The 20,679-nt window shown below is 39.3% G+C and overlaps 2 protein-coding genes across 2 annotated transcripts; both read right to left on the reverse strand.

Moving 5' to 3' along the window:
• Positions 1 to 40: 40 nt before the first annotated feature.
• On the reverse strand, positions 41 to 790 carry LOC143861607 (UPF0481 protein At3g47200-like). The gene has a single exon (XM_077372505.1). It carries the CDS (start codon positions 788 to 790, stop codon positions 41 to 43), a length of 750 nt encoding a protein of 249 aa, XP_077228620.1.
• A 5,170-nt stretch (positions 791 to 5,960) lies between these two features.
• On the reverse strand, positions 5,961 to 20,195 carry LOC143861608 (UPF0481 protein At3g47200-like). The gene is made up of 4 exons (XM_077372506.1): positions 19,584 to 20,195; positions 13,001 to 13,190; positions 10,433 to 10,503; positions 5,961 to 6,713 (listed from the first exon to the last, which is right to left on the reverse strand). The coding sequence occupies exons 1-4, from the start codon at positions 20,169 to 20,171 to the stop codon at positions 5,961 to 5,963; spliced, it is 1,602 nt and encodes a 533-aa protein (XP_077228621.1). The 5' UTR covers positions 20,172 to 20,195.
• Positions 20,196 to 20,679: the final 484 nt, after the last annotated feature.

The raw sequence follows: 20,679 nt of genomic DNA on the forward strand, positions 1-20,679 counted from the left end.
AAAACACAGGCAGATGGGATCTGCATTTAGTGATAATCCATCAATTATGATTAGACTTTAAAGATAATAATCCAGTGATGGTTTGAATGATGGTGCAAACCAAAAGCAAAGTTGCTGCAATGAGAGCCATGGAACTCCAAGGATTTTTGAAGTAAGTCTGCTTGAGGTTAGAACCCCACTCATGAAGTCTCCTCTTCCTTCTAATGGTGTAATAATCAATCAATTTATAAGTCATAAGAAGTAGTTCATTACCATAGAGAGGGTTGAATCCCATGTCATTTCTAATCTTTTGGATGAATACAGGGACTGACTCATCATTCTTTCTTGTTTCCACCACATTTATACTTCTGATCAACGATGAGTCCTCGGCCGAAATGAGGAGGGCACTCATGAAGTCGATATAGGAACTCACTCGGTGGTTTGCTTCAGGATGAAGATACTCAAAGGCCGCAATATTGAGGAGCACTGATTCAGTGGAAGAGTGGATTCGGAATGCAGGGAGCGTGAGGACACCATTTTTGAAACTAATTCCATCGAGCTTTTCCATTTTACTCTTCTTCAACTCAACTTGGGCCTTTTCGTAAAGAGTGCTCGCAGACGGAATTTGATATGGACCCCAGAGCCCAATAATTTTTTCCTGCTTTTGTCCACTCACCACTTGACAAATTAAGTCCAACAGGTGCAGACCTTTGTAGAAGCCTAAATCTATGGATTCGTCCAGTGGAAAGACAAATTTGGCATTTGCAAAGAATTCGACCACAATTTCATTTATGCACTTATTAGCCTGCATGTTGAAGTTTGAATGTGAGTTCCTTCCTGCCCTAATTCCCGAGTCTAGACCCCTAACCCCATTGGTTCATTTTATTTTCATTCATTTTTTCACAGGTTAGTTGGAGGCGTTGGATCGAGGTCCCATTCTTCCATCATCTGGCAATCTTGGCCTCTCCTCAAGTCACCGCTTTTGCTTAAACGGTGGCGAACAACGGAATCAATACCTATGATCGTCTCAAAAGGAGAGTCCATCTTGTCAATCAATGCATTTTATGCAAGAAGAGCGATGAGTCCCTAGATCTTTATTTGTTCATTGTCCTTTTATGCAGTACTTGTATGTCATCATCAAAAGTTTTATATAGGATTGGGTCTTTCACAGATCCATCAAGAAGAAGATTCTACATTAGAGCTTCAGTCCTTTCGGTAAATATGGGTGGATCCTTTGGAAATTAGTTCCTTTTGCTTTGATTTCGCATCTATGGAAGGAAAGAAACAACTGCATTTTTAAATAAGAAGACAAGTCGTGTGAGGCTTGTAACGGAAATTAGGATTGATCATGTCTCATGATGAGGAAAAGCTAACATAGTATTATATTATGCCATGGGAGAGATTCAAAGAAATTGGAGCACACTCGCCAATGAGAAAGGGAGGAATATTGAAATTGCCCCGAGATGGCATCCACCATCCGTTAGGTGGGTGAAGTTTAATTTTGATGAGGGTTCTAATCGTAGACCAGGCCGAGCAGGTATTGGCGGTCTTTTTTGTGCTAGTAGCGATCACACAAAATTCTCTTTCTCCAGTCCGGCTGGGGTGTGCAACTCTAACATGGGGGAAGCGACAGCCCTCCCATGGGGTTTATGACGGTATGTGGGTTCGATGGCGGAGCCCCTAATTATTGATGGGGATTCGGCAATCGTGTCGGCGTGGTCTTCCAAAAAGTCTCTTGGCCCCTGTAAGTTGGGTACCATAATATCTGAAATCCTAGATCTAGCATTGATTATTTGCTCGGAATTCATTCATATGAAGCGGTCTTCAAATGAGCGGGCCGATGAACTTGCGAAAGGCGGGGTAGATAAGGAAGAGATGGTATTGTTCGACTCGAGGTAATATTAAATGCATGCGCTTGCTGAGCGGACTGCAAGGTAGTTAAGCGTCTATCGCTGCAGGGGGTAGCAATGTAATCTTAGTGGCGGATGACTCGTCCCCTTTCATTGTATTTTGGTTTCCATATTAATACATAGTCACTTTAAAAAAAAAAAAAAAAGTCTTTAATTTGACTTTTTTCCCTCTAAAAGTAAAAATATTTGACTGAATGATAATTAATTGATTATTAGTAAGGCAAGATAAGATTTATACTTCTATGAGTGACAAGGCTCCAGGGTTTGTATAGGATAAAGCAATTGGTTTTAATCTATTACACCATTCTATATTACTTTATCGTGTGTTGACAGTTAGCGAGATTGAAGATTTGTTAACTAGAGTGGGTGTAACTAGGGCTGCACAAAAAACTGGCCAAACCGATAAACAAAACCGAACCGGGCGTTTTGGTTCGGTTCGGTTCGGTTTTTTTAGGCATTGGCTCGGTCACGGTTAAGACTTTTACCGAACCGATCCCATCGGTTTTTGAGTTTTAATCCGAGAATGACTGGAGAGGAGGTACCTAAGAGGGATATCTTTCGCTATCTTGGTTCAATTCTACATAAGGAAGGAGAGATTGAAAAGGATGTTAACCATAGAATAAGAGCAGGTTGGTTGAAGTGGAAGCTTGCCTCAGGAGTTCTGTGCGACCGTAAAATCCCTACCAAGTTGAAGGGAAAGTTTTATAAGACAGCTGTGAGGCCAGCTATTCTGTACGGCTCAGAATGTTGGGCCACCAAGAAGCAGCATGTGCATAAGATGAGTGTAGCGGAGATGTGAATGCTTAGATGGATGTGCGGCCACACAAGGCAAGATAGAATTAAAAATGAAGACATTCGTAAAAAGGTGGGCATGGCTCCAATTGAGGAGAAGATGAGAGAGCACCGCTTAAGATGGTTTGGACATATCCAACGTAGGCCTTTGGATGCTCCTGTGAGAAGAGGCGACTCGTATCAAATTGATGGAGTAAAAAGAGGTTGGGGCAGACTGAAAACAACTTGGGTAGAAACATTGAGGAAGGACTTGATAGCTAGGAACATAACAGAGAACATGACCTTGGATAGGATAGAATGGATGAAAATGATCCACGTAGAAGAACCCAACTAGAACCAGGATTAGAGCCGGGTAGATTCCTTTTACCTTCTCAACCCTAGATATAAATGCAACATAAAAGCCTCATTTGAGGGATAGATAAACTTATTTAACTACTTGATTTGGATCTGTATTAAAGCTGAACCAAAAACCAGATAAACTGTGAACCAAACCAAACCGACCTAGTCAAAATCGGTTCGGTTTGGTTCGGTTATTCCCCCATCGGTTCGGTTACGGTTTGGATTTTCTCCAAACCGATGGGATCGGTTCGATTCAAAAAACCTCCCTCAACTGAATCGGACCAAACCGTGTGCAGCCCTAGGTGTAACTAGAATAGCTTTTTGTGTGGGGCAACCTTTCTCTCTTTCAATTTTTGTTTGTCATCTAGTAATTGTTCATTAACGTCTCAAAAGAAAAACGATAAAGCTAAGGGCAATAAACTTTCAATAGTATTTGATGTCCTTTGTCAGGGTTAATGCAGAACCGTTAGGGGCTGTTGGGATACCCGGATTTTAAAATCTCGGATTTCTTCAAAATTGTAGCTAAGAGACAAGAGAAGAAGCGGACCAGCCGTCGTTTTTGACTTCTCGCCCTCCTTTCCGACAGCAAGAGAGTAGCAGATCCTCCCATTTGCCCAGGTTTTGGAAATCTCAGGATGCAGTAGAGATTACTAAAACCTGGTTTTCTTACTTAAAATCCAGGAAACGCTGCCAGGACAGCGGCAACAGCTTGATTATGAACCATCTTTTACACTGTTTTCAAACTAAAAACCTGGATTCTAAAATCCGCATATCCAAACGGCCCTTTAATGAATGGATCTAAGTTGACGGTGGAGGAGGCCTTTAGGGCATTTGGAGGAACTTTATTGGTTCGAGTGGTGTATTAAGCCTTGGTTTGGCAAGTCGGGAATTTCTTTGCCTCTCTGTGGAGAATGAAGATGGGGCTGGGAGCCCTCTTTCTCTTGAGATGAGGTGGAAGTTTTTCTTTCAACATTTGTAAGGATGACATTCTCATGCCTGATAGCCTGATGGCATTCTTCTTCTCCTCCATCAATACTTTTGGGAGGTATTGGAAGTTGATATCATATCAATCTTGAAGTTCTTTTACTCCATTGGCCGTCATTTAAAATTTTCTTTACCTCCCCTTAACCCAAAGTCACCTATTTGCCTGAATTTGGCCCAACTTGTGGGGGCTAAAGGCTTTGGTGAAAGGAGAGCCCTTCGCACTAGATATGTATTGGGTCATCAGGTTGCACCTAATCAAAGTGTCTTTGTTGGGGGTGGCAAATTTGAGATGGTTTTGTGATGCTAGCCAGGTTTGTGATGCAACTCACAAGTTGGGTTCTGCAGCTTTGACCATTATAATTGATCTGAGGTGGAAGTGGATATGGTAGTGTATGTCATTTGTATTTTTCTGTTCTAATCATCGGTGGCTAGTGGGCTACCTTGACGTCTTGGTATTCGTGCCAAGCGATTCCCTATCGCCTTTTCTTTTCACCCCCGATGTTGAATTCATCAACTCTATATTTGGGAGTGGCAGTGCGCAACCTGCTTCAAAGCATTGAGGTCGCAGTTGGTGGTCCAAATGGTCGTTCACGTTCGCCACTGCTTAGCCATATTTGCAATGGACTGAACATCTCTGATCAAGGTGGGCATGATTCACACAATTGATAGGCACAGATCTTGTTCAGGATTTTGCTAATTCCCTTGGTGTATTACCTTCTACTCCAAGTGGGTGGTTTTGCTTTCTAGTCTCTCTCAAAGAGGTGCAGGTTGCCACTATCCCGTGTTCTATATGATGGGTCAGTTTTTATTTTTTCATCGATTTTCACTCACTAATAAATTGAGCAGTTAATTAGCAGTCATCTTGGCCCTTGTACATGGATTTCAATGCTATTCTATATACCTATGTAATATGTTATTAAGTGTGCCAATTATTTGCAGAGTGGATCAGCAATATGTAAAACCATCTTCCCTATGCTGAGAAACAGAGGTAGGAAGAAGCGTCTTGGTCTATTCCTTGTTGGTGATCAGCATCTCTTTTCATACTCGTCACCTTTTTTCTCGTTTTCTGGTGTTCAATTGCCTTATGCTCTCGTTAGGGATTTTCTTACCTATGTGGCTCATACAGACCGACAAGGCATTCGAATTTGTATATTTGATTTTATGGTGAAGAGATCCTGAATCAAGTTTCTCTGTATCATGTTGAAAATTCGTTCTGTCAGCTCGCCAATTAATCTAATGTTCTGGTACTTGTTTATATTTTCATACTATTTAATGAGATACTATATGGTTTGCAAGCTTGAACTTTGTATATGTGTTCATCCTTATTCTATGCCTCCAGTAGAACCCACCGATATATGCGTGAAATTTCGCAGGAATTGAATTTTCCCGACGAACAAATACAATCTTCGGATGCACTGGTCGAGATGAGTCAAGGTCGGTGGGAGGGCTGCATCCGATCAGAAATATATATACCCAATATTATAAGCATGATTGACAGATCCCCACCTGATTTCTGTGCACCGTCTGGAGAATCACTCCGGCAGGTGGAGTTCCGGATGATCGAATTCCTTAACAACGTAGTTATAAGAATGCGAGAAAAACAGAGAACAGGAGCTTCATCACTGCATCAAATTGAAGCCAAGGGATTTTCACACCAAAACTCTCAGATTCTGTCCAACTCAATTCCAGACCGAGATGGGCCCACTCTCTCACTGGGATTTTTTTTTTAAAGATGACCAATTGTATTTATATTCAAACCATACTTACATAGAGACTTACATAGAGAAGGGACCACGAGTCCCATTAGAAGCTAAGAGACTAGAAATAACTGTATAAAGCATTACATTTCAAGCTCAGAGGCTACAAAACATGATATTATTATTATTGTTCATTCCATATAGAGAAAATCAGAGAAAAAAACACAGGCAAATGGGATCTGCATTTAGTGATCATCCATCAATTATGATTAGACTTTAAAGATAATACTCCAGTGACGGTTTGAAAGATGGTGCAAACCAAAAGCAAAGTAGCTGCAATGAGAGCCGTGAAAGTCCAAGGATTTTTGAAGTAAGTCTGTTTCAAGTTAGAACGCCACTCATGAAGTCGCTTCTTCCACTTCTTCCTTCTAATGATGTAATAACGATTCAAGTTACCAGTTATAGAATGTAGTTCAACACCATAACCAGGATTGAATCCCATGTCATTTCTAATCTTTTGGATGAATACGGAGACTGACTTATCATTGCTTCTGGTTTCCACTACATTTATACTTTTGATCAACAATGAGTCCTCGGCCGAAATGAGGAGGGCACTCATGAAGTCGATATAGGAACTCACTCGGTGGTTTGCTTCAGGATGACAATACTCAAAGGCCACCATATTGAGGACTACTGATTCAGTGGAAGAGTGGATTCGGAATGCAGGGAGGGTGAGGACACCATTTTTGAAACTAATTCCAACGAGGTTTTTGGTTTCACTCTTCTTCAACTCAACTTGGGCCTTCTCGTGAAGAGAGCTCGCAGACGGAACTTGCTCCAAATCCGAGAGCCCAGTAAAAGTCATCTGCTTTTGTCCACTCACCACGTGACAGATTAAGTCCAACAGGTGCAGACCATAGTAGAAGCGTAAAAATAAGGGTCGGTTTAGTGGAAAGACAAATTTGGCATTTGCAAAAAATGCGAACACCGTTTCATTTATGAACCTATTAGCCTGCATGTTGAAGTTTGAATGTGAGTAAATAACTACTAAACACTTCTTTTATAACAGTGATATTATTATCATCACAGAAAATGGTAAGAAAAAAAATTAAATTTTTCTTAAATGATTAACATGTTCTTGAAGGGTGATAAAAAGGAATCGTTTTTGGTTTCTCTAAGCTATTGAGTATACCATAGTTTGTGAGTCAAAATGAGACCATCTTGCTAATTAATGTCCATACATAAAACAAACTATGATGTGAGTCTCTCGTCTGTGTTGGTGTCGTCTAGTCCCATGGAGATTACTTTCTCACTCTTGAAAATTAGCTCATGAATCTGCTGTGCAAATCCGATCCGATCGTGCACAAATTAACAGAAAAGTAAAACATAAAACAAGCCACAAGATGAACACCAAGATTTACGTGGTTCGGCTAAGCCTACATCCACGGACGAGAAACACCATCTTCCACTATAAGAAAAAAATATACAAGAATTACAATTGATTAAACCCAAAACTCACAAACTCGCAACCCTTTCCTACTCACAAACTCGCAACCTTTTCCTTGCTTCTCTCAACCAAGACACATGAGAATGACCCGAGAAGAAACCCAAGAAGAACCTAAAAGTACAATCCGAGAAGAAAACCAGAGAAAACAACTCTCGCCGTCTCTCTCTCTCTCTCTCTCTCTCTCTCCTTTGGCCTCACGCCCAAGCTACTCTTGAAGTCGACCACACTTGTGTCGTTGATGAAAGAGGGATTTTATACTAGGTTTTTCCGAAACCTAAAACCTAAAGTTCCTTTTCTTTTTTGCCTCTTGCTTCCAACCGACCATGGAAAATAAGGTTGCTTTGCCAACAATCTCCACCTTACAGCCACCTAAAGATTTTCTAATGATGTCGCCATTGGTCCATTGTTGCCGCAAACTGTTGTTGGCCTTATGAAGTACTAGCTACATGGCCCTCGAATCATCCCGATTCTGACTCTTTCTGATTCGATCAACATGGCCAATTCACATGTATAGCAGCCAACCCGATGACTCGCCTAGTCAACCCTGGATAGGGATCTCGATCCATCCTCCCCAACACAATTATTGTCACATTTTCACCAACGTTTGCAGCTTGATAACCTATGTCTTTACCAACTACGAAAGCGACAATATGTGTGCACACAATACCACTTTGTATCCAACTAACCATTGAGATCTCATGAACACTAGTCACAGTGTCCCCAACCATACGATATAATCCGCCACACTTCTCTCTTTTCATTAGAACCATACACCCGCATGTGATTTTCAAGGATACACATGCAGTTGAATACCTACAATCCCAGGGTCTAACCGGCCAAGCGATACTAGATTCCTCCGCATTCACATCACCCAAAGTACGAAAGACTCCATCGAACATCTTGATCTTAATTGTCCCAACTCTCGTGACGTCACAAGTGGACCCATCACCTAAGGACACTACACTGCCTTTGTCTCCCGGAACGTATCAAAATATTCTCTCCTAAGGCATACATGAAAAGAGCACCCCAAATCTAGAATCCACTCATCATGAGAAGAAGTATGATTACTTGTGGAGACTATGAGAACGTCTCCAACCTCTTCGCTCTATTTATCTATCACGGCTACCACCGTATTCATTGTACCAATGAGCAACTGGTCAGCTCACTTCGGACAATCTTGCTTGATGTGGTCGTATTCCGTGCAAGGATAATATTGCATGCCCTTTTCACTTACCCTGGATCTTTACCTACTGGTACTGGATTCCTTCGCATCTTTGGGACATACACCACACCACCAAAGATACGAACCACTCTATCGAACAAGTAGACCCGTCACGTAAGGACACTACACATGTCCTTGTCTCATTGAATGTATCAAAATATTCCCTCTTGGAGCATACATGAGTACCTATAGAGACTGTCAGAACATTTCCAACCTCTTCGCTCTACTCATCTGCTATGGCCATCACCGTATTCATAGCAGCAATGTTCGACTGGTCAGCTCGCTTCGGACAATCTTGCTTAACGTGGTCGTGTTCCTTGCAACGATAATATTTCACGCCCTTTTCGTTGACCATGAATCTTGACCTGCCTTTTCCAGATCCCCTGCCAGACTACCTTTCTCTTTGATTTCCACCTTCGTACAATCCCGCTTAATGTAGCCATGTTCCATCCGACAAGAGCGACGCCTGACTTCCTCTAACTTTATTGTGTCCTTACCAAACAATCAAGTTGTACCTGGTTGTCATACAAATGAGGAAGCGAAATAAGAAGCAAAAGGCTTTGTCTTCTTCCTTCAACTTTTCATCAACCTTGTAGAGTTGATCCACAAGCTCGTTGAACACTGTAATATGTTACAGAAAATTCCCGCTTTCCTTCATCTTCAGCCCATACAACCGTCGCTTCAGATACAATCCGTTGGTTTAGCTTTTTAACATGTAAAGTTTTTCCAACTTGTCCCATAAGGCCATAATTGAGGCACTTCATCTTCTTCTATAACGTTAAACATAATGTTATCTGCCAGGCATTGCTGAATCGAGCTGATCACCTTCGACTCAATGTCTTCCCACTCTGCATCCGTCATCTTTTCCGTCTTTCCATCTCTTCCCTTTAACGCCTTAGCCAATCCTTGTTGAACTAGAATGTCCTTCACGTCATCTTCCATAGCCAAAAACCCACCCCTCTCTCTCTCTCTCTCATAACTTGTTTTATTGTAATTTTGTTCTGTGAAATGTCTCTAATCAACGGTAATCGGCTCTCAGTTTAATTTGTGTTCGGAATAACTATTATGTGAATTAATATGGAGACTGGGATCAATGTTTGGAATAGACACGCTAGTTTAGCCTAAAATGTGAACCAGGCCCGGGCTCGGCTTGGTCAGGCTCGCGAGCTTTAGCGAGCTCGGGTTATATTACCCTCATCTTCCCTGGACAGCCCTACTATTGTAATTTGACTACTTTTTTTACACTATAGGGGGTGGTCATAGTAACAAATGGGGTTTCAAAAATGAAGTGACATATTTTGCGCCCCCCCCCCTTTCACTCCCTGGACAACCCTTTTAATGTATAAATTAATATATAATATATATATTTAAATAAATTAAATTCTTAACGAGCCGAGCCGAGCCTGGCCTAAATTAGGCTCGGCTCGTTAAGCTTAACGAGCCTGGTGAGCCGGCTCGGCTCGGCTCGTTAAGGATTCGAGCCGAGCTCGAGCGAGCCTCCGAGCCCAGCCAAAATTGACACCCTTAGTTTTAGATTAGATGGTGAAAAATCTAACAATAAGGAATTTCATCTTAGGCCGTGTTTATGATGGAAAATATTTTCTTGCCATTATTTTTTTAAATTTCTACTGTTTAGAGGGAAATAATATGATTATGGTTAATTTAGAGGGATATCATCATAAATGGAAGTTTTTCTTAATAAAAAAAAAGAGAAAGAAGTATTTTTCAAACTTTTCCAAACAGGTCCGTACTGTAGTCATGAAAAAGTGGATGGTATGATTGCAAGTGGATGGTCCGTACTATGTCTCTCGTTTACCAAGAATAACTCTAAAATATTCAAAAAATTTAGCTGTTATACAGGTAGTGTCTGTGTATTTTCCCTATGGATGAATCATGACAAAAAAAGATTTTCAGAACATGGCCCAGCAGATAAATGGTTAAGATCATTTTAGGCCCCACCTATAATTTTAGGTGATGTAATTTAGGATTTCTTGTAAATTACCAAAATACCCTTCCTTTCCTTCTCTTCATTAATGAGAGGGTAGACGTGAAATTGATGAGGGATGGAAATCCCTGCAAAAAACAACATTAGTCATGACCATTGACCAAGGAGACCAGAGTAGAAAAAGATAATTCATAAATAGACTCGAGGGGGCTGTCCCAGGTAAGAAAAGGGGGTGAATATATAACTTTCCAAAAGGGTAAAAACCCAGTTGGCAAACAGAGAAAAAAAGGACGTTGCAAGAGTGAGATTCTCAGCAGATGAAATAAAAAAACAAATGCTGAAACCATAAAAATAAGATAGAAAACTCATCTGCTTCTGCCTATTTGTTTGTTCAAATGATGTTTGTCTGATCTGCCTTTAGAATCCAAATTTCATCTCCCCCCCCTCTCTCTCTCTCTCTCTCTCTCTGCGTTTTCCACCCATTTTCGTCTCCTACTTCAGACCAGATACCAATAGAAGATTTCTAGATTCATCAGATCTGAACAAATGAGCAGAATTTGTGAAGAACTCAAGTTGGAAAACTAAGGAGATTGTTTTTTTGTTGATATTTATGAGAAGAAAAGTCGTTTACCTCAAAAGAAAGTTGCTTTTTTGGATTTCTTGAAGCGATTCTAGTGAAATTGGATTTTTTAGGATTTTTTTTTAAACAAATGGCTAAAGAGAAGCTCAGTTCAAAAGGTCCAGCATGGTAAATTTTTCCCTATTTTTTTTCTTCCTCTTCTTTCTTCTTATTCTTTTCTTTGAAATCTATTGATTTGTGGTACAACCTATTTAGGCTGTGGGCCATCTAATGGACAGTTTGGATCATCCCACGGTGCCGGCCATACCCCCCTCAACAAAATTCAGTGATAATATTTTCCAAAATAAACTACTGTTTGAATTTGCAGGTGACCCGCGGGTTGACCCAGCCCACCCGCGGGCCGCGCGGGTCACCAAAATTCTGACCCGCAAAAATGCGGGTCATCTCCTGACCCGACCCGTGTGACCCGCACCCGCATCACCCGCGGGTTGACCCGGCCGGACCCACCCGTTTGCCAGGTCTACTGTTATTGGTGAAGTCTGATCTCAGTTTTTCCCTTCATCATAACGTGTCTCAAAACCCTATATACAGGGTGTGATATCAGGAGCAGCCGTGAGGGGTTGTGAGGGCTTTTTATTCTCTTCTTCAAATAGTGGAATCGTTGGCTTATTGCTCAGCTGTGGATGTAGCCCATATCATACTGGGTGGACCATGTAAATCTATGTGTTTTATGTGTGAATTTTCATTTATCTTTTGCATATCGTTATTCTGCTTCGTTGTTAATTCCTAACACATGCTGTACCCGTTACTGAATTTTATCAAGGTAGTGTACAACACTTTACTATACTAAATCCTCTTCATTGGCTGTTGATAGCTTTTTCGGAATTGATCGCCCATCCTACTCAAGCAATTGATGCACTTCACTTAGCAGGTACTTTTTGATGCACTAACATATTCAAAGAAGTAAAATAGTGCACCAACAAACAGGCAGTTCATTATGAAGGTTTAACATATCTATGAAGGTTTAACAAACAGGTCTCTCAATAATGAACTACTCTCAACAAAAATTAGTTTTCCATTTGTTAGTGAGGGACCTTTTTGTCCCTGGAGTTAATTGTGGTTAAGGTTTCTTAAGAGAACCTGTAAATACTCTCTTTGAAGGCTTTATCGGGATTAGAAAGACTCACCAAAACCATTTCTGCCCTAGGAGAATAAATTTGTGTGGAAGGAGAGAGGGAGAACAAAGGTGGAATGCTCTACAAGATCAAAGGTTTTGATTTCACATACATACATGACTCACTATAAGACTCTCTCTCTCTCTCTCTCTCTCTCTCTCTCTCTCTCAGAAGACAGATGGTACATTAGAAGCTCAGAGAGCATAGAAAGAACTATAAAAAGCATTACATTTCAAGCTCAGAGGCTATAATACATGACTTTATTATTAATGTTCATTGCAAAGAGAATATTAGAGAATAGAAGCACAAGCAAGGGATTTGCATTTAGTGATCATCCATCAATTATGGTTAAACAACTATAATGATTGTAATGTAGGGATGGTCTGAATGAGGGTGCAAACCAAAAGCAAAGCTCCTACAATGAGAGCTAAGAAAGTCCAAGGATTTTTGAAGTAAGTCTGCTTGAGGTTAGAACCCCACTCATTCACTTTTTCGTTCTCATGATGAAATAGTCATTCAACTCCTGATTTATATCATATAACCTACCCTTATATTTAGGTTTGAATCCCATGTCATTTTAATCTTTTGGATGAATATGGGGACTGCCTCATTACTCCATGTGGTTTCCATGACATTTATACTTCTCATCAACAAACTCACTTGGTGGGTTGCGCCCGCATGAAGATGCTCAAAGGCCACAAGATTGAGGAGCACTGATTCAGTGGTAGAGTGGATTCGAAATATAGGGAGACTGAGGACACCATTTTCGAATATAATTCCATTGAGGTTGTCGGTTTCACTCTTCTTCAACTCAACTTGGGCCTTTTCGTAAAGATAGCTCGCAGAAAAAAAAAAAAAAAACAATATAACTTTCAACAATGTCAAAAGCTGGTTCTCTTTCAGAAACATTGTCATTTCGTTGTCCAGTCTCCATCTGCCAAGTTAAGTCCAAAAGGTGCAGACCTTTGTAGAAGTTAAAATCCATGCTTGGTTGGAGTCGAAAGACAAATTTGGCATCTAGAAAGAAGCAGAACACTAGTCTATTTAAGAACCCATTAGCCTGCATGTTGAAGTTAGAATATGAGTAAATTAAACACTTCTTTTATAATAGTAATGTTATTATCATCAAAAAATTGTAGCACGTCTAAAGAATGAATATCCTGCTAGGAAAGGATCGGTGTTCATATTCATTTCAGTGCTTTTGTTATAGTATAACGACGACTAGAGTCTGGCCATCCTGAGTGATAAACACTGCTAAATCTCAGTTCAGTATTGCCCTACATATGCGGCCGCGGGTTACCAGAGAAGGGAGTTTCATATCAATATCTATAACCTTTAGGGTGATAAAAAGGCCTCTTTTTTGGTTTCTCTAAGCTCTTGATTATCCAATAATTTGTGAATCAAAATGAGACCATCTTGCTAATTAGTGTACATTCATAAAACAAACTATGATGTGAGTCTCTCGTCTGTATTGGTGTGGTCTAGTCCATGGAGATTACTTTCTCGCTCTTGAAAATTAACTCCTGAATAAATGGTATTTTTATCATCTATCTATATCTATAAAGCTAAATGTGGTAAGCTGGGGTCTCGCCACGTGGCACCATGAAATTTAAAAACGCTTGCATTCCCTAATTTAGCACCCCCAGGTGGCATCCCGAAATTTAAGAATGCTTGCATTCTTTTATTTAAAAACGTATTTTTTTTAAGGATGATACCGCAAGGAATTCCAAAAGTTGCTCTTTCCAAATTACATGACACGTTTCCCCATGCCTTATTCAATAAATTATCGATATTTATATTGTTGACAATTTATCTGTGACTGATTTGGTTAGATGACCCATCTTATTTTTCTCCATTGCCGTCTCAAACACGTTTCATATTCCTAAGCAAGAGTCAAAACCCAAACGACAGTTCTCTTTCCCTCTATTCAATAGATACGCCCCGTGCATCGTGCAACAAGTGTTCTCATTAAAATAGCTTCTCCCCAATAGTTTGACTACTTTTTTGGCTCTCTCCTCTACACGTGGCATGTATCTATTGATTGTGTTAGTAATGACAACGGTATTGCATTTTTCTGCTTGTGTTCTTCTACTTATTATTCTTCCTCTTCTTGCTAGAGACCTAATTCAGACTAAAGATTAGAGTCCAGCCCATTTGAAATTATTTCTTCTAGAAGACTATGAAGAGTTGGACGAGGGAAAGCTTTTAGGTTATTCTAATAAAAAATCCAAATAAAATTTTCCGGTAAAGATCAAATTTACTACTCTTAATTTTTATTTTTTTTTACTGATCTTAAGGTTTTTCTCCTCTTATTTTACTTTTGCCAGTCTTGAAAACCCAAAATTTATTTTCCGCTAAAGAAAATTTTTACTACTCTTGAATATTTTTTAGTTGTCCTTTATTTTTTATCGCTCTTATTTGAATTTTACCGTTCTTAAAGATCGTGAATAAGTATTTTCGGTATAATAAAAATTTATCTCTCTAAAATACTTTTTCATACTCTAATTAAATATTTTACTACCCTTAAATTATTTTTAATGCTCCTATTTTTTGCCAAAACTTTATAAGTAAACATTTAGGATGCTAAATTTATTTTTACTATTTTTATAGCTTATCCGAGCTTTCTAACAAAGATAAAATCATTTTGTCGCTAGGTCTTCATTTTTACTAATATTTCATTCCTGTGGCACTTGATTTCCCCCCTCCTTTGAAGACTTTCTCCAACATCTGTTTCCCACAGCTATTTTCGGCAACCTTTTTCCTACGACTTGAACTGGTTAGTTTGGTTCTTTGAATCTTTTCTAATTATTATTATTATTATTATTATTATAATTATTGGTAATTCAACTATGGGTTTTGACTTAGGGATGGAAGTCGGGCCAATTTTGGGGAATTCGGGTTGAGCGTTTACCTTAAAATCAAGTTGGGTTCAGCTTGATTCCAATTCATTTTTAGAAAGCTCAACCCGAGCCGTTGGGGGTTCCACACAAAAGCAAAGATCCCATATCGGAAAACTCAGAAGACGTGGATGGGCTTATAAGGGTTTGGGTCCTTTGGGAACCCTCCTCTTAACGGCTAGCTTTTAAAGGTGAGTTCTACTCGGGTCCCAACAAGTGGTATCAGAGCTAGGGCATGGTAACCCCAGTGTACCCTTGAGGATGGAGGAAATCCCTCAGGGAAGATCTCGGTAACCACGATGTACCTTCAAGGACAGTGAAATCCCCTCGGAGAAGATCTCGTAGTTCCCATGTTGCCGCCGCATAGAGGGGCGAGATTGTCCATGTTGCTACCGCATTGTGTTGGGGGGGGGGGGGGGGGGGGGGGTTGGTGGTGTTGGGGTTTCAACGCAAACGAAAAGATCCCACATCTGAAAACTCAGAAGATACCGTTGGGCTTATAAGGGCTTGTGCACCCTCACCTTAACGGCTGGCTTTTAAGGATGAGTTCTACTCGGGTCCCAACACGAGGTCTCCCTGGCTGCAGTAGCAACAGCTGTTTATACAATGGGTTGAACAAAGTGACCGAGGCGTTGACGGCGATAGCAAAAGATGAACATCAATATGGAGACGGCCTTAATGATTGTTCGTAATGGGCCTACCATTTCACATACATATGTTATGTAGTTTTTGTTTTTGTACCTTTGCCGTCCCTCAGCCCCTCTGCTACCTTTTCTATCTATCATTAGAAGTAGGGAGGCCGTCGATCGATGAATTGAGAAAGATAGGACCGGGGATTCCATTTCCATAGGGAAAGCTATCGACGGTCACATTGGGATGGGAACAGATGGGAAGTATGCCCCGGTTTGATTCTTGTTCGGATGAGACGGCAGTGAGCAATCTATAGAGAGCAAGGCACCCGTATTTTCCCTAGATCCTAAAAATGATCGGTGGGAGAGAGATTTGAGAGGGATCGAGTATGGAGAATATCGAAAGCTCACTTTTATTTTTATTTTTTTTCCTTTCCTAGCTGTACAGCTTATATTTACTATGGGTACTCACATTCTTTTACATTTTTTGATTGTTCTTGGCAGATTTTTTATAGTTAAAATATCTTTTTACATCAGGTATTACATTTTCTGATTAATTCCTCAATTATCAAAACCAGTAATGTTCACATTTGTACATGTTTTGTTCAACGGTATAATCGAAAATGAACCCTTCACAAAAGGAAGTTGTTGGTGTGGATGCTAGCCCATTAAGGGGACTTCCTACCCCATAAACACTCCGGTAATTTTGTTCTTTTGATCCATTCATGACAATCCAATTTTTTTATATGATAATTTGTTAAATGCATTTATTTCATTTCTATGATGACACTTCCTATATCCTACGTTGATTCTCGATTTTTCCCTAACAATCTCAAAAATTATGGAAGGCAATTACCTCTTAGTCCCTGTTTGGATTGCAAGAATTTTCTGAAAAAGTTTAGAAAGGAAAAATATTTGTAAAAGTTCCTACTTTGTTTACATGAAAAAAGATGACTTGAACCAATCCTATACAAATTTTACATAGAGGGGTCTTCAACTTATGATAATATACCTTTAAATTAACTATAATCATATCATTTCACTCTAAATCATGGAAAAAAATTCCAATATAACCATAATCATATCATTTCCAATAATTTTACCGATCCTGTTTTTGTATCTTCCTCTGTTTGTTTTCTTTTGTCTTCATGACCGTCTTGGTCGTGGATTTTTTTTAATGAAATCTCACCATTTCAAAAGAAGAAGAAGAAATTTTCCAAAGATTTTCCATCAGAAATATTTTTCTTGCAATCCAAACATGGTCTTAGGGAAGATCGTTTTCAAATGGTAAAGGAGACACTTTTGCACTTTTATTTAATATTTTTCAAGTAAGTGTATGGATAGTCGTTCGAAAGTTGCTCCTCAAATGTTGGGACAATGTGACGAAATAGTTCTGTTTAGGTAGTGAGTTTGTATATTTAATCTTTAGCGGTAAAAGATTGAGGAATAAAATTTTCAAGTTAGTATATAGAAAGTCGTTCGAAAGTTACTCCTCAAATGTTAGGACAATGTGAGGAAAGAGTTTCTGATTAGGTAGTGAGTGAGAGATGGGTAAAAGATTGCAGAATAAATTTGATCTTTAGGCCATGTCTGGCAGCCAGGAATTTTTTTTTCATGATAAATCGATGGCTCCAAGTGGTGAGAGATGGGTAGTGCAGTGGGAGAAGGAGAGAGATTTGAGAGGGCATGATTGAAATGAGCCTGAGAAGTGGAAAAAAATCAGGAAAATGTTTATCCTATTTTTACTAGAGTTTTTTTTTTCTTGGCTTTTAGCTATATATTACCATCACATGGAGACACTAGGTTCCTAATTTTTGTTTTTTGATTTTTAGCCACTTCACCCTCATCTCCACTTGGAGAAACCGATTTATCAAGAAAGAAAAAAAATTCATGGTAGCCAAACATGCCCTTAATGAAAATATGTATTCGGATTTTTAAGAGCAGTGAAAAACGCTTTATGAGCAACAGAATTGATCTTTTGGGAGAAAATATATTCAGATTTTTTTTGGAGCATTCAAGGCTAAGAGCAGTAAATAAATAAGAGCAGTAGAAATTTTTAAGAGCAGTAAATTTGATTTTTTTTTTTTTTTTTTTTGTGGCAAAACAAAATTGGGTTTCTTAAGAGGAACAAAACTTGGCTCCAGACCGGTCTAGAGAAACTTCCTCCAACCCCTCTAATAGCAAGGGGTGTGGAAATATCAAATCCATGTAACCGTACATGGATTTGATATTTCCACACCCCTTGCTATTAGAGGGGTTGGAGGAAGCAGCTCCAGACCGGTTTGGAGCCAAGTTTTATACTCTTATGAGTGATAAAACTTAGGAGCAACAATAAATTTAGAAGCATATAACTGATTTAGAAAGTTATTTGTTTTAAAATCATTTCCTTCTCTTCTTTTTTCTGTTCTTATTCATCTTCTTTCACATTTTTTTTTTTCATGTGTTGTTTCTGTTTTTCTTATTGCCCCCATACTCGAAATTTTTTTTAGAGATTTTTCCTATTTTTATTCCTTTTTGACAATAAGATTTAAGACTTATTTCACTCATTGAAGACTTCGGACACTTTACTTCAGAAAAGAAGAGGAAGAAGAAGAGAAGAAAAAACGTCGAAGAAATGTCTTCTATTCTTGAGGTTCTTCCATTATCTATTCCGGACTTGCTACTCCAATGGAGTTTTGTGCCTTGGTGAAGGAATGGAAAAATCTTGTGAAATATTTGTTTGCTTGCTACATGGTGGGTTATCTAGAAAGAGAGGAATTCCAGAATTTTTGAGGGGATTGCTAAATCTCTGCATTGGCTTTATATGAGAGTTATTGCCCTTACTATATCTTGGGCGAGATGTCATCCAACGTTCCGCTTTGTATCAGCATTTGCCTTCTGGGAGGGTTGGAGGGAAGTTTGCTTTAGTAGTGAGAGGAGGAATCAAATTGTGCAGAGGTGGGAGCATCCTCCCCCTGGTATGGTTCAATTGAACTTTGATGGCGCTTGTTTTGGTAACCCCGGCCCGGCCGGGGTTGGCGGCTTATGTCGCAATAACAGTGGTGATGTTGAGTGGGCTTACTCTGGGCCTACTGGGTCATGTGATGCTTCGGAGGCTGAAGTCAGGGCTGTTTTTTATGGTATTAAAGGATTAAATGGTGAGATGTTGGATAAAACTATTGTGGAGGGTGATTCTTTAAATGCGATTCGGTGGCTCATGGGTGGGGTGTCTCCGCCTTGGAGATGTTCCTCTATTTTTGACGAAATTGATGATCTTATCTCGGGATTGTCTATTGTTTTTAAGCATGGGCGGAGATCGGCCAATGGGGAGGCGGATACGTTGGCTAAGCATGGAGTTAGGTGTTCGGTTCTTGAATGGTTTGATTATCTTCCGCCGTGAGTTGTAATTTTCTTTTCCTTTTCTTTAATGCTCCTTGTTTCCTTGGATGTGATCCATTTCGGGCTCCCTGTTTCTCTCTCTTTTATATAATATATTTGCCATTTCAAAAAAAAAAAACATCGAAGAAGAAGAAAAGTAAGATTGAGAAAAGGAAAGAGGAAAAAGAAGGGAGAGACAGAATAAAAATTCAAAAAGGTTTTGCGGAGAGAGGGATGATTAGGTCTTTTTTACAGTATGAAAAACCTCCGTCGCCAATTGATCCTAACTGGTATTTACAACAACTTATGAAATTAGATCGAGTCGTAAAATTTTCTAAAAAAAACTAATGCAAAGATTGATTTCGGAACACAACTATATACCAAGGACTTCTTTGGATAACACTAGAATCAGTTCTTATTTTCAAGTAAAACTTATAGATTATGTGCAAATAATTTTATGAGGTATCCATCAACGGAGGTCATATGTCTATGTTAAAATTGAAATGCTGTTAGAAACAAAAGTCGAAAAGAATGAAAGAGAAAGCACTCGAGGTATAAAAAAAACCTCACCTCATTTACTCTCCCCTTTTGAATAGCAAGCAATGTTGTAAGAACCATGAGAGGCACTTGGTTTTCGATCATCAACATGTCTTCCATCATAACATCCTTGTTTTTAAATAATGCATTCTTGCTACAAATGGGGTCATTTTTAGCATAGTTGCTAGAGACACTGAAATGGATTCCTTGCAAGATTTCCAACAAGAAACTTCCGTCGAGGATCATGAGTTGCAAGAATCTATTTCTATCTCTCCATTTTTCGTCGAGCTGTTCATATGAACCCATCAAATCTTCAACAATTTCCTCCAATGCCTCTACGTAGAAACTTATTTGATGATCGCTTCTTTTGAGGAAATAATGGAGAGCTCTATACTTGTGTTCTTCCATTGCCATCAACTTTGGAATTCCGTGATGATAGGGGCCCAACGAGACCAATTGCGGCTCGTATGCCTTAATGTTGAGATCTTTGATGTAAGTAGGTACTCTGTATATTGATTGTTTTTTCCAAAAATCCTCGTTCATATTGTCCAAAGACAGGACTTGCTCCTCTAGTTTGATGACCCAGTCCCTATTTCTCACTGTCGTTGCTTCTTCACCCATGGTTGCAATGATCTCAAGTCCCAAATCAACCACATGGCATGAATGGACCATCCAAAGAGGGCCCACAAATACCCGTTCCTTATTATTAGAAATTCCTCTCTGTAAGTTTGCTATTATGTGAACTTGTTGAAATAGAAAGTAATTGGCTGAATTCCAAATTCCATGTGGATAAAGGTGAAGGCAAACTTTATTTCAATCATGAGAAGCTGCTGTCAATTAGCTGATTTTTCTTTTTTTCTTATCTTGGAGAAGAATACTTACTTTATAGATGGCAAGCTGCTGCCAGATTAGTCTAGTTGTTATTTTTCCTTTTTATTTTTCATGTAATTTCTATTATCAGTCAAAAGTTGCTGTTTTGCTTAGTTTTCTTTTTTATGAATTGTAAGAGGAGGAAAAGGGACGATTGAACATGGGAACTAGATTTTGAACATAGTTTTTGTGAAGAGAGTGCTCTCACATATCCTTGGAGTTTGCACCAAAATGTGGTTTGCTTCTTTGCACCACGATT

The sequence above is a fragment of the Tasmannia lanceolata genome, unplaced genomic scaffold, assembly GCF_043159265.1.
Source record: "Tasmannia lanceolata isolate RefF3 unplaced genomic scaffold, GAP_Taslan_0.1 ptg000037l, whole genome shotgun sequence".
NCBI lineage: Eukaryota > Viridiplantae > Streptophyta > Magnoliopsida > Canellales > Winteraceae > Tasmannia > Tasmannia lanceolata.

Bases quoted from the DNA above. Each gene is read 5' to 3' on its own strand.
- LOC143861608 (XM_077372506.1), bottom strand. From the start codon at position 20,171: ATGGGTGAAGAAGCAACGACAGTGAGAAATAGGGACTGGGTCATCAAA. The intron at 13,191-19,583 runs GTGAGGTTTTTT...TTCAACATGCAG, and splicing joins AAAAGGGGAGAGTAAATGAG to GCTAATGGGTTCTTAAATAG. The intron at 6,714-10,432 runs GTAATTTACAAG...TTCAACATGCAG, and splicing joins AGGAAAGGAAGGGTATTTTG to GCTAATAGGTTCATAAATGA.
- LOC143861607 (XM_077372505.1), bottom strand. From the start codon at position 790: ATGCAGGCTAATAAGTGCATAAATGAAATTGTGGTCGAATTCTTTGCA.